Genomic DNA, 20,043 nt, shown 5'->3' with positions numbered 1-20,043 from the left:
GAAGCTCCTGACTAATGAGCCTCTTGAAACATTCCTCAGCGCTACTGGATACTCTCCCCTCTGGGACACTTAGTGTTGAATTTATCTTTGTTTTGTCCCCCTGTGTACCATAATGCTTTGTTCATGAATCTGGACCTTACTCCTTCCATTCATCTTTGTCTTAACCTGCACCCAGCACCATGCATGACACACAACAGTCATATGGCAAACATTTACTGAATGAACAAAGATGGAGATAGAGAAGTTCACCCCAGAGAATATAGGACTTGAATATTTAAATGTACCTTTGTGTATCTAGATCAATCTATCATCTATCTATATCTATCTATCTATCTATGTAACAAACCTTTGCCTACGCCTTACACTTTGCTTAGCTGACATAAGTTAGTAGTACAATAATATTCCTCTTGGTAGCAGACAGGGGGTCAGTCTAGACAACTCTAGCTCTTCTGAGAACTGACCATAATAAACATGTCCCTATTTCCAGAGCAATGCATTTCCTGTCATTCATCTTGCCCACTGTTGCCTAGACACTTGCTTCACTTTCACAAATAAAAGGCAACCGACATTTATTGGTCTAGCCTTTCACTGCAGTAGACACACCTCCTGGAAAGAAAAAACAAATGGACCAATGAATTTTCAAGATATTCAGGGCATCTTTTAAGGTGGGGGGGTGTTAACTGGAAAAGTTTTTTACTCAATCTCCTCACTGGTGGGGTGCCTGTGTGGCTCAGTCAGTTGAGTGTCCACCTTCAGCTGAGGTCATGGTTTCGCAGTTTGTGGGTTTGAGCCCCACATCGGGCTCTGTGCTAACAAACAGCTCAAAGCCTGGAGCCTGCTTCAGATTCTGTGTCTCCCTCTCTCTCTCTCTCTCCCTCCCCTCTTCATGCCCTGCCTCTTTCTGTCTCTCAAAAGTAAATGTTAAAAAAATCTAACACCAGTATTTTGGTTTGTCTGCCACAGGATGTATATTATTTTAATGCTCATTATTTTTCTCAGATGATGGAGGTCTTACAACACCTCATACCATTTTAAGATCATTCCCCCCACCTTGATGAAGGGGTCAGAGTAAATTATTTTAAATAATGATTTTAAATCATTGTCATTTCTATGCCAGGTACTTTCTCTCTCTCTCTCTCTCTCTCATTTTTAAAGATAATTTTTTTATTTTTAATTTAATTAATTAATTTATTTGACAAAGACAGAGAGAGAGAGAGAGAGAGAGAGAGAGAGAGAAAGGGGCAGAGGGAGAGAGAGAAAGAAGAGAGAATCTCACAACCATAAGGTCATGACCTGAGCTGAAATCAAGAGTCAGACACTTAACTGACTGAGCCACCCAAGCACTCCTCTCTGTCTCTCTTTAAAAGGGAGAAAGGGGTCTGACTAGACATATTGCTGGATATGAACTAATCTCATGAATTATGACCCACACATAACTTAGATGAAAGTGGGTCTGCACACTTCCCAAATGCCAAGGTCCATTTGAGGAAAACCTAAGGATGAAGCCCAGCTCTTCAGAAAGGCTTCAGGGCCTCAGTCCCAGGTAGGTCCAAGGTGCTGCCTACCCACACGCTGCTCCCTTGGCATTCAAATAACATGCCAGCCCCTCATTCCCCAATCGGGTCACACACCCGTCTTCCTGACTTTTACTGAGGACCTCCCCATGCTATTCCACTTGGCAAATCTCTGTCTATCGATCAAGTTTCAGATTGAGACCTCATCAGAGAAATCTATTCCAAAGGCTGCCAGCTTTCCCAAGAGGTTGCCTATAGTTAGCAGAGTCCTTATAGCATTCTGCAGGTGATTGTCACTTAGCCTCCTCCTGTGAAGCCTATGACTTCCAGGCAGAAATTTCTATCAATTCCAAAAGTAAAGCTTAATCCTGAGCACAAAGTAGATCTCAAAGTTATAGGAGTTCATGAAAATCCATAAGATATACAAATGCAAGCAGTTGCTTCTAAAATAATTTTGTAACTCTATCTCTATGGAGGCACTTCTTTCTTAGTATTAGACAGAAATTAGGGTTGGACATAAGGGTGATAAATAATGTGGAACTAATGTAAGAAAATAAAACTCCAGAATAAGAAACAAATGAACTAAGAAGTTATTATACTTTTTATGCAGTCAACTAAATAATTATTTATCAAAGAAAGCATAAGAGACTGTTAAAAACTGAGAACAAACTAAGGGTTGATGGGGGGTGGGAGGGAGGGCAGGGTGGGAGGGAGGGCAGGGTGGGTGATGGGTATTGAGGAGGGCACCTTTTGGGATGAGCACTGGGTGTTGTATGGAAACCAATTTGACAGTAAATTTCATATATTAAAAAATAAAAAAAAAAGAAAGGAAATATTACATTTACGATTTACATTTTACAATCTGTAGCCTATAGACTGTGTAAAATGAATTATCTTTTATTCACTTCACCTCTTTGCCAGTGTCCCATCTCCAATTTATGGATGACACATTTTTTAAATGAGTCACCCATAAATATAATTTTACCCCTACATGGAAAACTTTATATCATCAGAGAAAAAATGAACACTTTTAATATCTGGCAATGAAAAGAACTGATTTTGCTACTAATTCTGGAGGGATTATTTCCATCCACAGAACATTGCAATGAAAAGACAGCATCTAAGTCAGCATTTTGGCAATCCCCCCACCCTGAAGCCTCACCCCCCAAATCCAGGAGCCAGTGTGCAGCACTGAAGTACAAAGAAGGTCCCCAGTATACAAGATTTCCTGCAATCACTGGGTCCGCAAATGCAAATGTGTGGTCTTAGAACCCTGCACACCACTTAGGGAACCACACCACGGCCTGTAGCATCTTGCAGGACACTTTTACACTAATGTATTTCAGCATCCCAACACTTTCCTCATAGCTAAGCACTTTTTTACAGGGAAAGCCTTCTTTCACATTGTAGTTACTTCTGGAGCTCATTTTGCCTCTAAGTCTGTGAAAATACCCTCTCAAGGAAATCACATACTTGACCTCATACTTTCTCCTGTTCAAAAAAAAAAAAAAAAAGATAATTTATTTACCCACATAGTTCAAACTGAAGAGAAAAGTATGCACTGGATAATCTCAGATGCTTTCCTAAAGCAAAACACTAAAGTCCTAAAACACTAAAACACTAAAAGTCCTGAAAAACTGACCAAAAGTCAAAAGCTGCCATTTATATTCATCCCTAATATAAATGAAATAAGATATAATCAATGACTGCATAACTGCAAATAATCTCATCTGAAAATCTATGTGCAATAAATACATGTGTGGACAAGGTAGGAAATGAGGTACTTTTAAACACCATGTCTCACTACTAGGGTCATAAACTCCACTCTGACTTTTTAAAATTATTTTCAGTTTTTAAACTATCAATTAGTGCTATAGACTTAAGAATTCAATTGTGAGCTTAAACCTGCATGATAAATCTCGAGCAGAAACTCACAATGAGAATGTAAACAAGAACTGATGAGGAGGTGCTCAGATCAGAAAAGAGCTTCTTACCATGTTTATTGATGACACAGGACCGATGCTGTTAACATAGATGTCAACGTCAATTACGGTCGGTTTTACTGTGGAGAAAAATACATGTGTGTTAACACTTTGAGCCAGAGAGACTGAGGAAAGCAGTATTCAACTTCCTTTGACTCATGCGCTAACACCTCATGGGTATGTTGGAAAAGGATGGATTTTCTTTTGGATTTGTCTTATAGTTGCAATTCAAACCCTGTCTTCCTTTTTAAAATTCTCAAAGGATGAGAGATTCTTACTTGTATTTAATAAACTCTTGGGAAAAAAGGACATTTAATACACTGAAATTTGCCAGGAATAGATGATTATAAAGATATTCTGCAATATTTGTTAAGCTGATTATACGGAAAAAAAAAACTATAAAATGATAAAAACAAAAGACACTACCTACGTAATTTAATGTCAGTTTCCTATAAAGCAAAACCTCAGTGATGAGTAATATCTGGGATGGCTCCAGTTCCTTATCCATCACCTGACTGCCTAGCTAATGATCTAAAACAAAGTGACTCAAAGCAAAGATCTGGAGAGTACATGCATCAGGGAAGAATAATGAATACTGATAATTGTTATTGTTAGAACTTAAAGACATGTACACATATCACAGATTTATAATCTTATAACTTAAAAACAACACTTTAGTAAGTCAAGGAATTACAGTTTCAACTACGAGGGCATAAAATGGATATGATGAGAGACTGTAACCCAACATTGTGCATCAGAGGTAAAAATGCTTCATTTCTCCTGAAAGAAAACAATTTCTCTTTCCTTGGTAGGGACCAGTAATGATATTGCAAGAGTAAGGAGCTCATGACTTCTGAAAATAAGGAGGTTCTCTTTCCTCAGGATTTAGCAACTGATAAAAGGAATGACAGCCCCGATTTCAGAATATTTCTGCCCCAGAGGAATATGAACAAGACTCTAAACCTTTGCACAGGAAGCAAATTGCTTCAATGGAAACAAGATTGTTTGTATCTGCAATCATTTCAATAAACTTCCTTTAGTTTTGCTAAATAACTAATAATTCACAAATGAACTTCTTCACTCTACTTTTCAAATTGTAAGTGGCACTTCTGAGCTCATAGTCTCATTAAATTGCATATCCAGCAGTATGTAGTCCAAGCCATGTTTTCTGGGCCTCCATGAAAATGAAAACAATGATTATGAGTTTGCATCAACCACTCTTAACATCTGTCAGGACAAGCAAGTCATATTAGCTTCAAAAAGCTGTTGGCATTTTGGAAAATACCCAACACCATTCTATATATTATGTATGTAGTGTTTATATTTCATAAAATGACTGTTCTTCATTTTAGACTGAGATTTGTTAACTACTACAAATAGTAGCATCTTTTTTCAACTTCATTGGATTCAGCAAGTTTTCCGTCTCCACCAGACACTGCATAACCTTTGGTGATGTCATACAAAAGCCTGTGTTAAGTCAGTCCATTGAGAACCTACTTTTTTGCAAGAGAGTTTTCTGGTTGTTTTATGGTATTAGAGCTTAGGCTTCCAGAGCTCTTAATCTCATTAAATGAAAAAGGACCTACAGACATAAAGCCTTAACAACTTGAAGTGGGAAGTGCCAAATGAGTATTAAGTGTGCAATGAAGGTTTCAAGGAATAACAGTTTGGAATAAACACACACACACACACACACACACACACACGGACGGTCGCATACATGTGCACACAAAACAGGGAAATTGTTTGAAGCAAATGATCTTATAAAGTAGCACCATGCTAAAGTAAAAGGAGCTTTTTAAGAAAATGGCTCTGACAGTGGCACTTGGGAAAGATCACAGGTGGGCTCAAGGTTTATAATTCAAAGGCTCAAGATTAGGCCCTGACAAATTAACTTTGACAAGGGCACCAAGATCATTTAAATGGGAAAAAGACAGTCTCTTCAACAAATGTTATTGGGTAGAATGGATATCCGCATGAAAGAGAATGATGTTAGACCTTACACTATGTACAAAAATTAACTTAAAATGGATCGAAAACCTAAAGGGAAAACTGAAAACTATGAAACTCTTAGAAGAAAACATAAGGGTAAAGGATCATGACATTGCAGTTGACAATGATTTCTTGGGTATGACACCAAAAGCACAGGCAACAATAAATAAATAAATAAATAAATAAATAAATAAATAAATAAAACTACATCAAAATTAAACTTCTGTGTATCAGACACAGTCAACAGAGTGTAAAAGCAATCCAGAGAATTAGAGAGAACATTTACAAATCATATACCTGATAATTGGTTAATGTCCACAACATAGAAAGAAATCCTATGACTCAACAACAAATAAGCAAAAAACCTAATTTAAAAATGGTCAAAGGACTTAGACATTTCTCTAAAGATATACAAATGGCCATTAACCACATGAAAGATGCTCAACATCATTAGTTCTTAGGGAAATGCAAATCAAAACCACGAGATACCACTTCACATCCGTTATGATGATAACATTGAAAAAAGAATATAATAAGTGGTGGCAAGCACATGCAGAAAAAGATACTCTTGTGCATTGAGGGGATGTAAAATGATACGGCCACTGTAGAAAACAGCATGGCAGTTCTTAAAAAATAAATAAATAAACATAGAATTACATTGCCCAGCAATTCTACTTCTCCAAAGATTTAACATCAAATATATATTTGTACACCCATGTTCATAGCACCATTATTCACAAAAGCCAACAGGTGAAAGCAACCCAAGTACCTGGGAAGGGATAAATAGATAAACCAAATGTAGTATATTCATATGGAAAATTATTCAGCCTTAAAAAGGAAGGAAATTCTGACTGTTTTGTATTATTTTATGTGATGGTCAGCCATGTGTGGCCACAAAAGAAGAGGTTCCAAATAACAAAGTTTATTATACTCACAAGTCTTAGAGACAGGAGATATGCCTTTCAGGACCACATGGGAAAGACACCACGGTGGTCAGGATACAGAAGATAGGGCAAGGAAGAGGGAGAAGACACTTATGCCATGATCATAAACAGGGTTTCCAAGGGAAAGACAGAGAGCAGGATAAACAGGTAGGACTGACTAGTTTGAATACTTCCTGTGGTCTGTAATGGTCCTGGGATGATTAAGGCAGAAGAACAGTGTTTCCTGCAGTGTAAGGATCAGAGAGAGGAAGTATGGCTCTGGATTGGTTAGCTTGCATATCAAAGATATGCTCCTGGCTAGGCCCTTTGTTATCTCTAAGAATTGGCTAGTCCCAAAAGAGCAGTCTCTCTTCAATCAAAAAAGGTTTTTTAAGATATCAAAATATCATAATATTCAGAAAGTTAAAATATGTATATATATGTGTATATGTATATACAATACAATGACATGTGGATGAACATTGAGGATGTTTTGCTAAGTGAAATATGCCAGTCGAAAAAGACAGACTAGGGGCACGTGGGTGGCTCAGTTGTTTAAGCGCCCAACTTCACTCAGGTCATGATCTGAGCCCTGATCATGGGTTCGAGCCCCTCATTGGGCTCTGTGCTGGCAGCTCAGAGCCTGGACCCTGTTTTGGATTCTGTGTCTCCCTTTGTCTGCCCCTCCCCCATTCGCTTGCTCTCTCTCTTTCTCTCTCTTTCTCAAAAATAAATAAACATTAATTTTTTAAAAAAATACAGACACTTTATAAGTCAAATTATATGAGGCACTTGGAGTAATAAAATTCAGAGAGACAGAAAGCAGAATGGTGGTTGCTAAGGGCTGGGGGAAGGAGGAATGGGGAGTTAGTGTTTAATGGGAGCAGAGTTTCAGTCCTGCAAGATGAAAAGTATTCTGGAGATAGACGTTGGTGATGGCTGCAAAACAATGTGAATGTATACAAGACCACTAAACATACACTTAAAAGTGGTCAAAATAGTAAATTTTATGTTATCTTCATTTTACCACAATTAAAAAAAAATAAAAGATTAAGCTCTGGTATGGTTGGTAACCATTCTAAGTTGGTAGAAGGATGAACAGTTACACAGAGGTAAAGAAGCCAGAAATGGGGAGAAAGGGGAGAGGTGATGGTGATTCTCTGAGTGAAAAGGGGCAGATTCTATTGAAAAAGAGTATAAAATAGGGCTGATGCTACTGGGTCTCATACAGTTTGTCCAAAAATGGATTCACTTTCCAATTCTTCATCTGAATTCCACCTTACAAATTTGGATATTATTATTTCCTAAAAATTTGGAATTAGTATGTTTGAGACAAATCACAAACTCATAAATTGTGCAGCATAAATGAACATGGCAAAGATGTACTAAGCCTTGACAAGCATCGGCCACATTTATTACCTTGAAAGATTTACATGGCCCAAAGGGCAATAATGTAGACTGTACTTTTACATGCCTCTGTCACAAAACCAATGAATGTACTTGTTCATTTATTTTTCTCCACTCTACCAGGGGCTTCTGCATGCTAAAACAAGCATCCTAGAATTATCACTTAGGAGCTGAAGAAATGACCCAGATGCACAGGCAATAAATGGCACATGTCAAAGTGACCTCGTGAAAAGAAGAGTGTAGGGCCAGGGTGGGTCTGTCCATTGATGGACTTAGAGGCACATGGCTGACTTCTGCTCTTCAGAATGCTACTTACAGCCTGGAGGTTAACAGATTCTTTGTCTTGTTTATTGCGGACAGAAACGGAACTCTGAAGCATAAATACATTATGCTTCAGTGCAAGACAGTCCATTTTTTTGACCCTTGATATCCAAAACCACATCTAATATAGTACAAGATTCCTATTAAACAAAATCAGCCCTCTTGTGAAAAGAGAAATATATCAAATTTTACTTCCAAAATTCCAAAAAAATTATCCGTTAAGGGGCCTCATTTATATCATAAATGGGTACTTCCTAGCAGGTGTTTAAAATGTCAAACCTGAAAAACAGGTAACAAAAACATTTCTGTGTAATCTGCCACCAGTTTACTGCTCCCCAGTTATGTATAAATCTTAACAAATATCTTTCATCTTTCTGCTTGCCATATTTGGTGGTTACTGTTCTGGCCCTGGGCCCCCAGAGGTGAGCACTGATGTCATTCAATAAATCAGGTATGCAACATCCCTCAAAATAAGGTCAGCTCTGAGCTTCTCTTACAAAGTAAGGGCAGACTGGCTGATCTGATTCCACCTCTTCTCCTAACTTTCTTAAGAGGAAATGGAAAGGTGTATCAAGCTGGCTCCTCAAACCCCCCAAAAGTTTCTCTATAAAACTATAGAATTATGATAGCTTATTTTACTTTAGAAAAAAATAGGGAAGAAAGTAAAAAAAAATTATAGTGAAAACAAAGGAGGTATGCTTGGTGCAATGTGAATTCATGGGCCTTCAGTGAGTCAGTTGTCAATTCTTCTGGGGAAGGTTAAAGACAGAGAATCAGCCCCAGAAGGAATGAAGCTAAGGACCAGTAATAATAATAATTTGGTTTTGCTTGAGTCATTTGATTAATATCTCTTATAAAAGATAGTTCCATACAAATTATGAATCAGTGCATGGGGTCTTTTAGGAAAAATTATTTTTTCATGTAGTAACTGAGAGGAAAAGATGTATAGCCTTTCTCTGAATCTCCATATTGTTAGATCACTTGCTACTTTTAGGTCATGAGCATCCTTAATATGCCCACTGGGGACTGGCCTTTGGAGAGAAGGATTTATACATGACTCAGCTTCACCCCTTCCCACAGCTTCTGCTGTAGTTCCTGGCACACAGTAGGTACTCATTGAATACTGGATAACTATGGTACCTGAAACTGTGGTTTTAAGTTATTATTTTAAATGGATTTTACGTGTTAAATGTTCACATCAGATTGAAAACTGAAACAGGAAGAGTAATTTTTAAATTATGAACCTGATGACAACCACAGGTTGATGCAATTAGTCAACAGTCCAGACCAAGTAGTCAAGAGCTTATAAAAGATTGTCCAAGACAAGGATATCCTGGAAATAGGCATCTGTCACAACAGAAATTATATTAGCTCCCCGGTAGAGGAAAAAGCTGAGAATGGCACTGGGAAAACAAATGAAACCATTTATATTCATTCATAAACAAGAAAGAAAATAGACAATGACAGAAACACAGATTAGAAGAGACAGGATATAGGGCCAATAAGTGTTGACAGGGACAGAAACTGCAGAGTGGGGGGAGGCTCCAGGTGATTATAGCTCTCCACAGAAGGCAATCCTTCATGAGCTGGCCCCAGACTGGCAGCAAGAGGGAGGAGGAATGGAGACCCCAAAGGACACTGAGCAAACGTGCTATGTAAAGCAACACAGCCAGTAGAGCATGCTTCCTGGCTGTACAAAGTGGCTCTGCCATTTACCAGTTCTTTAATGTTGAAAAGTATCTTAACATCTCTCTGCCTCAGTCCCACTATGTGTCAAGATGAACTGATGATAGAACCTAATTCGTGGTGGAGGTGGTTAGTCTGTTGTGAAGTAAAAGTAGGAGCTCAGTATATGTTTGCTATTGCTTCTGGGGTGCTTGGAGTTAGACACAGAAAAGAATGCTAAAATCTGGCATTTGTTGCCTTTCAACTAATATTTATGTCTAAAAGTCACACTTTTCACTTAAATTCTACTTTTTCATGAAAAGCTTAAATATGCTGACAGAAATATTTAAATATCAGCAAATAAGTTAAAAAAGAGAGAGAAGTAAGTAATACCAACTCATGCTCATGAGGTTTAAATAGAAGAGTTCTTCCAGTAGCTGAGAACCTTCCTTACAATCTTCACTGCCTTTGGGGAAAAAGTGGGGACTCATCTGCTGTCAGCCCCTCTAATTTATTGCCTCCTTCTTTTACCTGAACCAAGAGTACCACTAGGCAAAACAATGTATTAGGTCGACTGAACCCCCCACTACCATCATTGACTTCCCTTTAAGTACTGCCTCGCTTCCTGCTGATGCCCACAGACAAAAGCATTAATGTTTATTAAGTGACATTGTTATAAACATTTGCATTTAATCAGTATGTAATATTCTCATTCCCATCTGACAGATGGGCAGCTAAAACATGACTGAGGAGGTGACATCCAGGATTCTGCAGCCTCACTGGAACAAAATCTCAGAGTTCCACCCTCAACTTCCCAGAGGCTTAACTTTAGTAATGAGGCTTAAAGGAATTCTGGGTAACAATGACTTCAGTCATTTATCATCATCATCATCATCATCATCACAAATAACCTTTCCAGGCTCTTCCTAAAATGCAAATACCGCCTCTGAGGCATATATTATGTCGATTTATACCATCTCAGTAGGGATGTGTTTTCAAATGCTTTTCTCTAGCTGGGAGAATACTAGGTTATGAAGAGATGGTGAAGAGATTTGGAGAGCAGATGCAAAGAATGGGCAAATTTAATTACTGTTACAGTTTTGTCAAGACTACTCAAAAATGTTTGGCATAGGTTAGTATTGGAGAATTGAGAGCACTATTGTGGGTCCCATTTCAGCTCTGTCAGCGTTCCTACTTGGCCAGTTAACTTGGTTCTGACTTTTCATTATAAGGTTTAGAGCTAATACCATCTCCACTAATCCCAGAACTTTGGATGCCAATCCCAAAGGCTTACTTCTTTATCACTCTTTTTTTTTTATTTAAAAAAAAATTTTTTTAATGTTTATTTATTTTTGAGACAGAGAGAGACAGAGCATGAACGGGGGAGGGTCAGAGAGAGAGGGAGACACAGAATCCGAAACAGGCTCCAGGCTCTGAGCAGTCAGCACAGAGCCCGACGCGGGGCTTGAACTCACGGACTGCGAGATCATGACCTGAGCCGAAGTCGGCGGCTTAACTGACTGAGCCACCCAGGCGCCCCTCTTTATCACTCTTTAAGTATATGATCCCAAGTGGGCCAATAAGAGTTAAATGATCAAGACCAAATAGTTATCACCTCAGACCTGGGTCATACCTGAGAAGTAATATGGAAGAAGGCAAACAGTGAGATTCTGCTTTTGTATACACTCATATAAAAATGCATTACTAAAGTAGACAGGGAATTCATATTCTTAAAAGAATGAAGAGTACTGGTATTAAAATTCAGAACCACAACTTCAGAGCAACAATGGGTAGATAATCAAAACTGGCATCTACATTTTCATGTCTTGAAAGAGTCTGGTGGTAAGAATATAAAGGAATTTAGGGAGGTGCCTGGGTGGCTCAGTTGGTTAAGCATCTGACTCTTGATCTTGGTTCAGATCATGATCCCAAAGGTTCATGAGATCGAACCCTGTGTCAGGCTCTGCACTGACATAATGGATCCCGCTTGGGATTCTCTGTCCCCCTTTTTCTCTGCTCTCTCTCTCTCTGTCTCTCTCTCTTTTTCAAAACTAAAATAAAAAATAACGGAACTTAGGAAGTCACCTGCAAAGTCTAATAATTTATAAATTTGACTCAGAAGTAGCCACATGACCTTGTAAAAATAATTTAAATTTTCTGGGGTTCATTTTCTACATCTGTAACTGAGTACTTGAAGCAAGTTTTCCTTCCAAGCATGAACTCAATTGGTTATAACAGGAAAGATACATTTTAACAACTTTCTTCATGATAGCACCTTGTCCTTTCTACTACCTGACTGGGAATATCAAACTGTATTAACCAACAGAAATTTTAGCCCATAACAGATATGAAAAATCAATGTATTGCATCTTTAAACAGTCAGAAGATTGAGAATGATTGGGAGGCATGGTATGTGACAGATCTTATTGTACCTAAAAATGCATAACAAAGTGATAACAGCAAGACTGACAATAAGGAAGCCCCAGATCCTCCTACCCCCACAAAGAACCCAACTTAACAACTATGTTTGTGAGAAATCCAGAAGCCAGTTAAGAGGTCCTTGCACCACAGGTGAACTTGAAATCAGCCACATGGAAGTCCAGTAGGAAAATTCATGGCACACAATCACTAGAGACTCTCCCCCTAACATTGAGAGTAAATAATAAGACAAACCTCCCAGGTCCCAATTTCTCACTGGGGAGAGAAAAAGAAGGGTGGAACATACATTCAACATTTTGACTTTTGGGGGAACTTCCCAGGGCCCGTTTTATGTCTTGCCTGAATTTAAGCACTGACAAGAAGTGGACACCAGGTTGGGGACTACTAAGAACAAGAGCCATCAATATGGTTTGGTCCATCAGCAAAATCTGTAGTACCACACAAAGACATTAAGGTAGAGCTCCAGTATCTTAGCTTGCTACAGTACTGGAGAGGCTTTAGTACCACAGTCTGACACAGAGGCATGAGGGTGGGGGGCTCATGGGTGGTACTGGCAAACCTCTTCAATTATATTACAAGAAAAAGCTCAGGGAGGGTGTATCTCCAGACTAGGCTTGAGAAGTTTCCAGAATCTCTAGGCAGAAAGACTGATGAAAGTCTTCCTTGTATGAAACCGACCACAAAGACTGAGAGAAGTGATTGATAACAAGAGAAACAGCGTTCAAAGAAAAATATTAAATCTCCAGGAAATGAAACAGGAATATAAACAAAGGAACAAACAGGAATCAAACAAAGGATTCAAAAAAACATCATAAGGATGTTCAATGAAAGAAGAGAGCACGGATAGACAACTAAATAAAATTTTAAAAATGGTATGTGAGCAAAATGAGAATATCAAAAAGATACAGAAGTTATGAAGAAAAACCAAACCAAAATTCTGGGGATGAAAATTATAGTAACTGAATTGAAAAACTTCACTTGAGGGATGCAGGAGCAGACCTGACCAACCAGAAGAAAGACTCAGTATTCTCAAAGATAGGACATGTAAAATTACCAAGCTGGAAGACAAAAAGAAAAAAAAAAAAGAAAGAAAATAAATGAAGATAGCCTAAGGACTTTATGAGATACCATCAAGCAGAACAACATATGCATATGGAAGTTCCAGAAGGAGAAGAAACAAAGAAAAGTGCAGAGCCTATTTGAAGAAATTATGGCCAAAAATGTCCCAATTTGGAGGAGATATATGGACATACAAATTCAAGAAGCTTAAGGAACTCCAAGTAGGATAATCTTAAGAGATCTACACAGATACACATCATTACCAAACTCAAAAATCACAGAGAGAGAATCCTATAAACAGAAAGAGAAAAGTGACTCATCACATATAAGGAGGCCCCCATTAGCTCATTATTGGACTTCTCAGCAGGAACTTTGATGGCTAGGTGGTAAAGGATGATATATTCAAAGAGCTGAAAGATAAAACTGTCAGTCAAGAATATTATGTCTTAATTGTGGTTTATATATACAATGGAGTACTATGTGGCAATGAGAAAGAATGAAATATGGCCCTTTGTAGCAACGTGGATGGAACTGGAGAGTGTGATGCTAAGCGAAATAAACCATACAGAGAAAGACAGATACCATGTTTTCATTCTTATGTGGAACCTGAGAAACTTAACAAAACCCATGGGGAGGGGAAGAAAAAAAAAAAAAAAACGAGGTCAGAGTGGGAGAGAGCCAAAGCATAAGAGACTCTTAAAAACTGAGAACAAACTGAGGGTTGATAGGGGGTGGGATGGAGGGGAGGGTGGGTGATGGGTATTGAAGAGGGCATCTTTTGGGATGAGCACTGGGTGTTGTATGGAAGCCAATTTGACAATAAATTTCATATAATAAAAAAAAAGAATACTATGTCTGGCAAAACTGTCCTTCGAAAATGAAGGAGAAATTAAGACTCCCAGGTAAACAAAAGCTAAAGAAGTTTGTTATCACTAGATCTGCCCTAGAAAAATGCTGAAGGCAGTCCTTCAGGTTAAAGCAAAAAGGTAATAAATAGCAACACAAAACCATATATATATATATACATATATATATACACACATATGTATATATGTATATATAGATATAGATAGATATAGATAGATAGGATATAGATATAGATATGCCACAGAAACCTGTGGTACTCTAATATAGGTATAAAAATCGGTTTTAAATATGATAGAGAATTTTTTAAAAAAGTAAAAATTCACTATAAATCTATGTTAATGAATACACAATATAAAAAGAAGTAATTTATGTCATCAAAAGCACAAAGTTTGGGGCTCCTGGGTGGCTCAGTCGGTTGAGCGTCTGGGTTCGGCTTAGGTCATGATCTCACTGTTTGTGACTTGGGGCTCTCCATCGGGCTCTGTGCTGACAGCTCAGAGCCTGGAGCCTGTTTCAGGTTCTATGTCTCCTTCTCTCTCTCTGCTCCTCCCCTGCTCGTGCTCTGTCTCTCTCTCTCTCAAAAATAAATGAATAAACATTTTTAAAAAAAGCATAAAGTTTTCAGGGGGTATAGAGATGTAAAGAAGTTGAATTTTTATATGCAATTGAAGCTGTTATCAATTTAACATAGATTATTATAACTTTACGATGTTTAATATGATAGTACCCACAAAGAAAATATCTTATAGAATATAAACAAAAGAAAGTGAGAAGGGAATCAAAATATGTCACTACAAAAACTAAATAAATGATAATGAAAGAATATAGCAGGAGGAAAAGAGGGACAAAAAGGTGCAAGACATACAGAAAACACTAAAATGGCAATAGAAGTCCCTCCATACTGACAATTACTTTAAGAGTAAATGGATTAAATGCCTCAATTAAAAGACACCAACACAGATTGGCTCAATGATTAAAAAAACAATACCCAACTTGCTGTCTACAAGAGACTCACACTAGATCTAAGAACACACATAGGCTAAAAGTGAAGGATGAAAAAATGTATTCCATGTTTATATCAGATGAAAGAAACTTTAAGACCAAACGTGTCACAAGAAACAAAGAACATCATTACATAATGACAAAAGGGCCAATTCACCAGGAAGATATAAAAATATATGCACCTAATTATTAGAACTCCCAAGTACATAAAACAAATATTGGCAGAACTGAAGGAAAAAATAGACAGCCACACATGAGTAGAAGATTCAGCACCCTACTTTCATTTATAGAGAAACAACCAGGCAGAAGATCAGTAAGGAACCAGATTTGAAAAAACTATAGACCACTTGCACCTAACAGTTACATACAAAACCCTCCATACGACAACAGCAGAATACACATTACTCTCAGATGTTACAGAATATTCTTCAAGACAGACTACATGGCAGGCCACAAAACAAGTCTTAATTTTAAGAAGATTGAAATCATACATACACACTATCTTCTCTGACTACAATGGAATGAAACTAGGATTCACTATAAGAAGGAAAATAGAAGAATACGCACATATGTGGAAATTAAACATCTCACTCTTAAACAATCAATGGGTCAAAGAAGAAATCACAGGGAATTTAAAAATATCTGGAAACAAATGGAAACAAGAATACAACATACCAAAGCTTATGGGATACAGTGGAAGTAGTACTGAGGAGAGACTTTATACTGGTAAATACTTATGTTAAAAAAAAAAAAGGAAGATTTTAAATGAATAACCTAATTATGCATCTCAAGGAACTAGAAAAAGAAAAACTAGGGAGGGGTGGCAGGTGTGAGGTGTGTGGAAGTGAACTGGGGGAGAGCAAAATGGTGGTGCCCCAGAGGGGAAGGAGCCCTTTTTGTGCAGAGACAGGAGGGAGAGAAAAAGAGAAGGGTTGAGAAAGTACATCATAGGTTCACATAAGAGGAAAACTTCTCTGGACCACACATTGGGGACCTAGAAGTTCTGAGTGCAGCAGATTTTTTTTTTTTCAAACAGCAGTTGGAGCTCAAACTCTGAGGTTTTGGAAGTACGCAATTTTCTCTAGAGCAGAGCTGTGGCATGCACTCCTAGGGAGGAAAGAGCTGGACCTGGAGTACATAGCATGGTGTAGGGATCTCTGGGGCACACTCAGAAAGAACATTGCCCTTCCTGTACTACTTTTGAAAGAGGGCATATTGCCTCCCCAAAGGCAAAAGACCCTGAAGGGGTCAGCAAAAGGCCTTTCATTAGAAGGGGGCGGAGGTGCACCCAGAGCAAATATAACATTTGCTGCTTTTAGCAGTGCTACACCATAGATTCTGTGCACTTTGCAGGCATGGCTACTGTTTTTCAGGAACAAAGGACTTCAGACATGGCATGGAGAGGCTTTAACCTAGAGGAGGGGGGGTACAGATACACATAGTGCCTGGTCCTTTAAGACATCTTATTTTTAATTCCAGCCATGCACCAAAGAAAAAACACAGGAAAGTTGTGGCACAGAGTAAGCTAACTGCCCTTGCTATTCTGTGAAGGCTGCTTGAACAGTGGGGAGTGTGAGATCCCCCTCTGGGGACAAGAGATTGGGATGATGCTATTTATGCCTTGACACAAATGCCATGGATTTCAGAGAGCAGCACAGCAGCCACCAGTGGAGGTGCTTGCACCAAACCTTCCCCCTGCCCCCTTCCCCCAAACTATTTATTTACTGAAGCAAGACTAACTGAGCAAGGGAAGCAGGCTGCTCCTCAGGAAGACCAGCATAGGCAGCCCTGTGCTTGCACCAAGTGTTCTGAAACTCCAGCGCTTTAAAGAGTCACTTGTAGTTCTGGTGGAAATAGGACCAGGCTTACTTTATTTGTTTTTTTTTTTTTTCTTTCTGTGTTTCTTATGGAACCAGGCTCATAGTTTGTTGTTTGTTTTATTTATTTCGTTTTATCTTTTCTTTAGATCGGGCTGTTTTATTCTTTGTTTTTACGTATTTTTTCCTTTTCTTCATTTTCTTTTTCCTTTTTTTTTTTCCTTAGGAATCAACCTGATAGTTTTTGTTTCTCTGGGTTTTTTTTTTTCCCTTTCCTTTATTCTTTTTTTTTTTTTTTTTGGGCACGGGGAGGGATCTGGTTTTTCCCCTTTTATTTTCCCAGACTTACTTCAACAAGCAAATCAAAGCACACCTATTTCAAGGACCCCACTTAGACAAGGAGGAGCTCTGCAGAGGACTGACAGCAGCCAAAACACAACAGCTGATTGCACAGAGCATACACCAAAAACACTTCCTGAAGTGTCAGGCCCTGAACAGTGTAAGACTCCTTTTTTTTTTTTCTTTTAATGTTTTAATATTTATTTATTTTTGAGAGAGAGAGAGAGAGAGAGCGAGAGAGAGCATGAGACGTGGAGGGGCAGAGAGAGAAGGAGACACAGAATCCGAAGCAGGCTCCAGGCTCTGAGCTGTCAGCACAGACCTTGACGTGGGGCTAAAACTCACAGAGTGCAAGATCATGACCTGAGCCGAAGTCAGAGGCTCAACTGACTGAGCCACCCAGGCGCCCCAGACCCCTTTTTAATATAGCAGTACTCTCAAGTGCAGGAAACATAATAAGCTACACAAAACATGCAAAGACAGGTCGATAAAGGAAGATGGCGGCGTAGGAGGACGCTGGGCTCACCGTGTCCTGCTGATCACTTAGATTCCACCTACACCTGCCTTAATAACCCAGAAAACCACCAGAAGACTAGCAGAAAGGATTCTCTGGAGCCAAGTGCAGACGAGAGGCCCACGGAAGAGGGTAGGAAAGGCGGAGAGGCGGTGGGCGCTACACAGACTGGCGGGAGGAAGACGGGGTGGAGGGGCAGCCTGCCGGCCAAGCAGAGACCCGGAGTCTGGCTTGCAAAAGTGGAGGGGCCAGACTGAGTGTGTTCTGACAGCAAGCAGGACTTAATATCTGGAAGGTTATAAGTTAACAGCTCTGCTCAGAGAGCAGGAAGGCTGGAGGACAACGGAGGGAGAGTTGTTGAGCCCTGGATGACAGAGATCAGTTTGGCGGGGAACAAAGGCGCTCACCAGCGCCATCTCCCTTGCCCATGCCCCAGACAAAACACCAAAGGGAACCAGTTCCTGCCAGGGAACTTGCTTGCAACTTGCAAACACCCAGCGTTGTGCTTCTGCGGATCCATCCCTCCGGCAGCAGGTCTGACTCCCTCCCGCTTCCGCAGGGCCCCTCCCAAAGCAGATCACAGAAAGGTGAGCGAGCTGGCTTGCCCCTCCCACCCCAGTTCACCTTGCCGATCCAACACAGCTAATAGCCAGATCCCCAGCACCACAAGCCTGGCAGTGTGCAAGTAGCCCAGACAGGCCACGCCACCCCACAGTGAATCCCGCCCCTTGGAGAGGGTAAGAGAAGGTACACACGAGTCTGACTGTGGCCCCAGCGGTGGGCTGGGGGCAGACATCAGGTCTGACTGCGGCCTCGCCCACCAATGCAAGTTATTCAAGACAGCACAGGGGAAGTGACCTGCAGTTCCCCACCACTCCAGGGACTATCCTAAATGATGAAAAGGAAGAATTCCCCTCAAAAGAATCTCCAGGAAATAACAACAGCTAACAAACTGATCAAAAAGGATTTAAACAATATAACAGAAAGTGAATGTAGAATAATAGTCATAAAATTAATCGCTGGGCTTGAAAACAGTATAGAGGACAGCAGAGAATCTATTGCTACAGAGATCAAGGGACTTAGGAACAGTCAGGAGGAGTTAAAAAATGCTGTAAACGAGCTGCAAAATAAAATGGAAACGACCATGGCTCGGATTGAAGAGGCAGAGGAGAGAATAGGTGAAATAGAAGATAAAATTAAGGAAAAAGAGAAAGCTGAGAAAAAGAGAGATAAAAAAATCCAGGAGTATGAGGGGAAAATTAGAGAACTAAGTAATACACTAAAAATAAATAATATACGCATAATTGGTATCCCAGAGGAGGAAGAGGGAGGGAAAGGTGCTGAAGGGGTACTTGAAGAAATCATAGCTGAGAACTTTCCTGATCTGGGGAAGGAAAAAGGCATTGAAATCCAAGAGGCACAGAGAACTCCCTTTAGTTATAACTTGAATCGATCTTCTGCATGACATATCATAGTGAAACTGGCAAAATACAAGGATAAAGAGAAAATTCTGAAAGCAGCAAGGGATAAACAAGCTCTAACATATAAAGGAAGACCTATAAGACTCGTGACCGATCTCTCTACTGAAACTTGGCAGGCCAGAAAGGAATGGCAGGAAATCTTCCATGTGATGAACAGAAAAAAATATGCAGCCAAGAATCCTTTATCCTGCAAGTCTCTCTTTAGACTAGAAGGAGAGATAAAGATCTTCCCAAACAAAAACTGAAGGAATTCATCACCACTAAACCAGCCCTACAAGAGGTCCTAAGGGGGATCCTGTGAGACAAAGTACCAGAGACATCGCTACAAGCCTGAAACCTACAGACATCACAATGACTCTAAACCGATATCTTTCCATAATAACACTGAACGTAAATGGACTAAATGCACCAACCAAAAGACATAGGGTATCAGAATGGATAAAAAAACCAAGACACACCTATTTGCTGTCTACAAGAGACTCATTTTAGACCTGAGGACACCTTCATATTGAAAGTGAGGGGACGGAGAACTATTTATCATGCTACTGGAAGCCAAAAGAAAGCTTGAGTAGCCATACTTATATCAGACAAACTAGTCTTTAAATTAAAGGCTGTAACAAGAGATGAAGAAGGGCATTATATAATAATTACAGGGTCTATCCATCAGGAAGAGCTAACAATTATAAATGTCTATGCGCTGAATACAGGATCCCCCAAATAT

The 20,043-nt window shown here is 39.3% G+C and overlaps 1 protein-coding gene across 2 annotated transcripts in view; it reads right to left on the bottom strand.

Moving 5' to 3' along the window:
- GABRG3 (gamma-aminobutyric acid type A receptor subunit gamma3) overlaps window positions 1-20,043 on the bottom strand; it is a 734,373-nt gene that overhangs the window by 667,882 nt on the left and 46,448 nt on the right. For both annotated transcript variants that reach the window (XM_042988303.1, XM_042988304.1), the window contains exon 3: window positions 3,509-3,576. In XM_042988303.1, coding sequence (XP_042844237.1) covers window positions 3,509-3,576 — 68 coding nt within the window. The remainder of the gene's footprint in view (window positions 1-3,508; window positions 3,577-20,043) is intronic.

The sequence above is a fragment of the Panthera tigris genome, chromosome B3, assembly GCF_018350195.1.
Source record: "Panthera tigris isolate Pti1 chromosome B3, P.tigris_Pti1_mat1.1, whole genome shotgun sequence".
Taxonomy (NCBI): Eukaryota; Metazoa; Chordata; class Mammalia; order Carnivora; family Felidae; genus Panthera; species Panthera tigris.
This window is presented reverse-complemented; position numbering and strand designations above follow the sequence as displayed.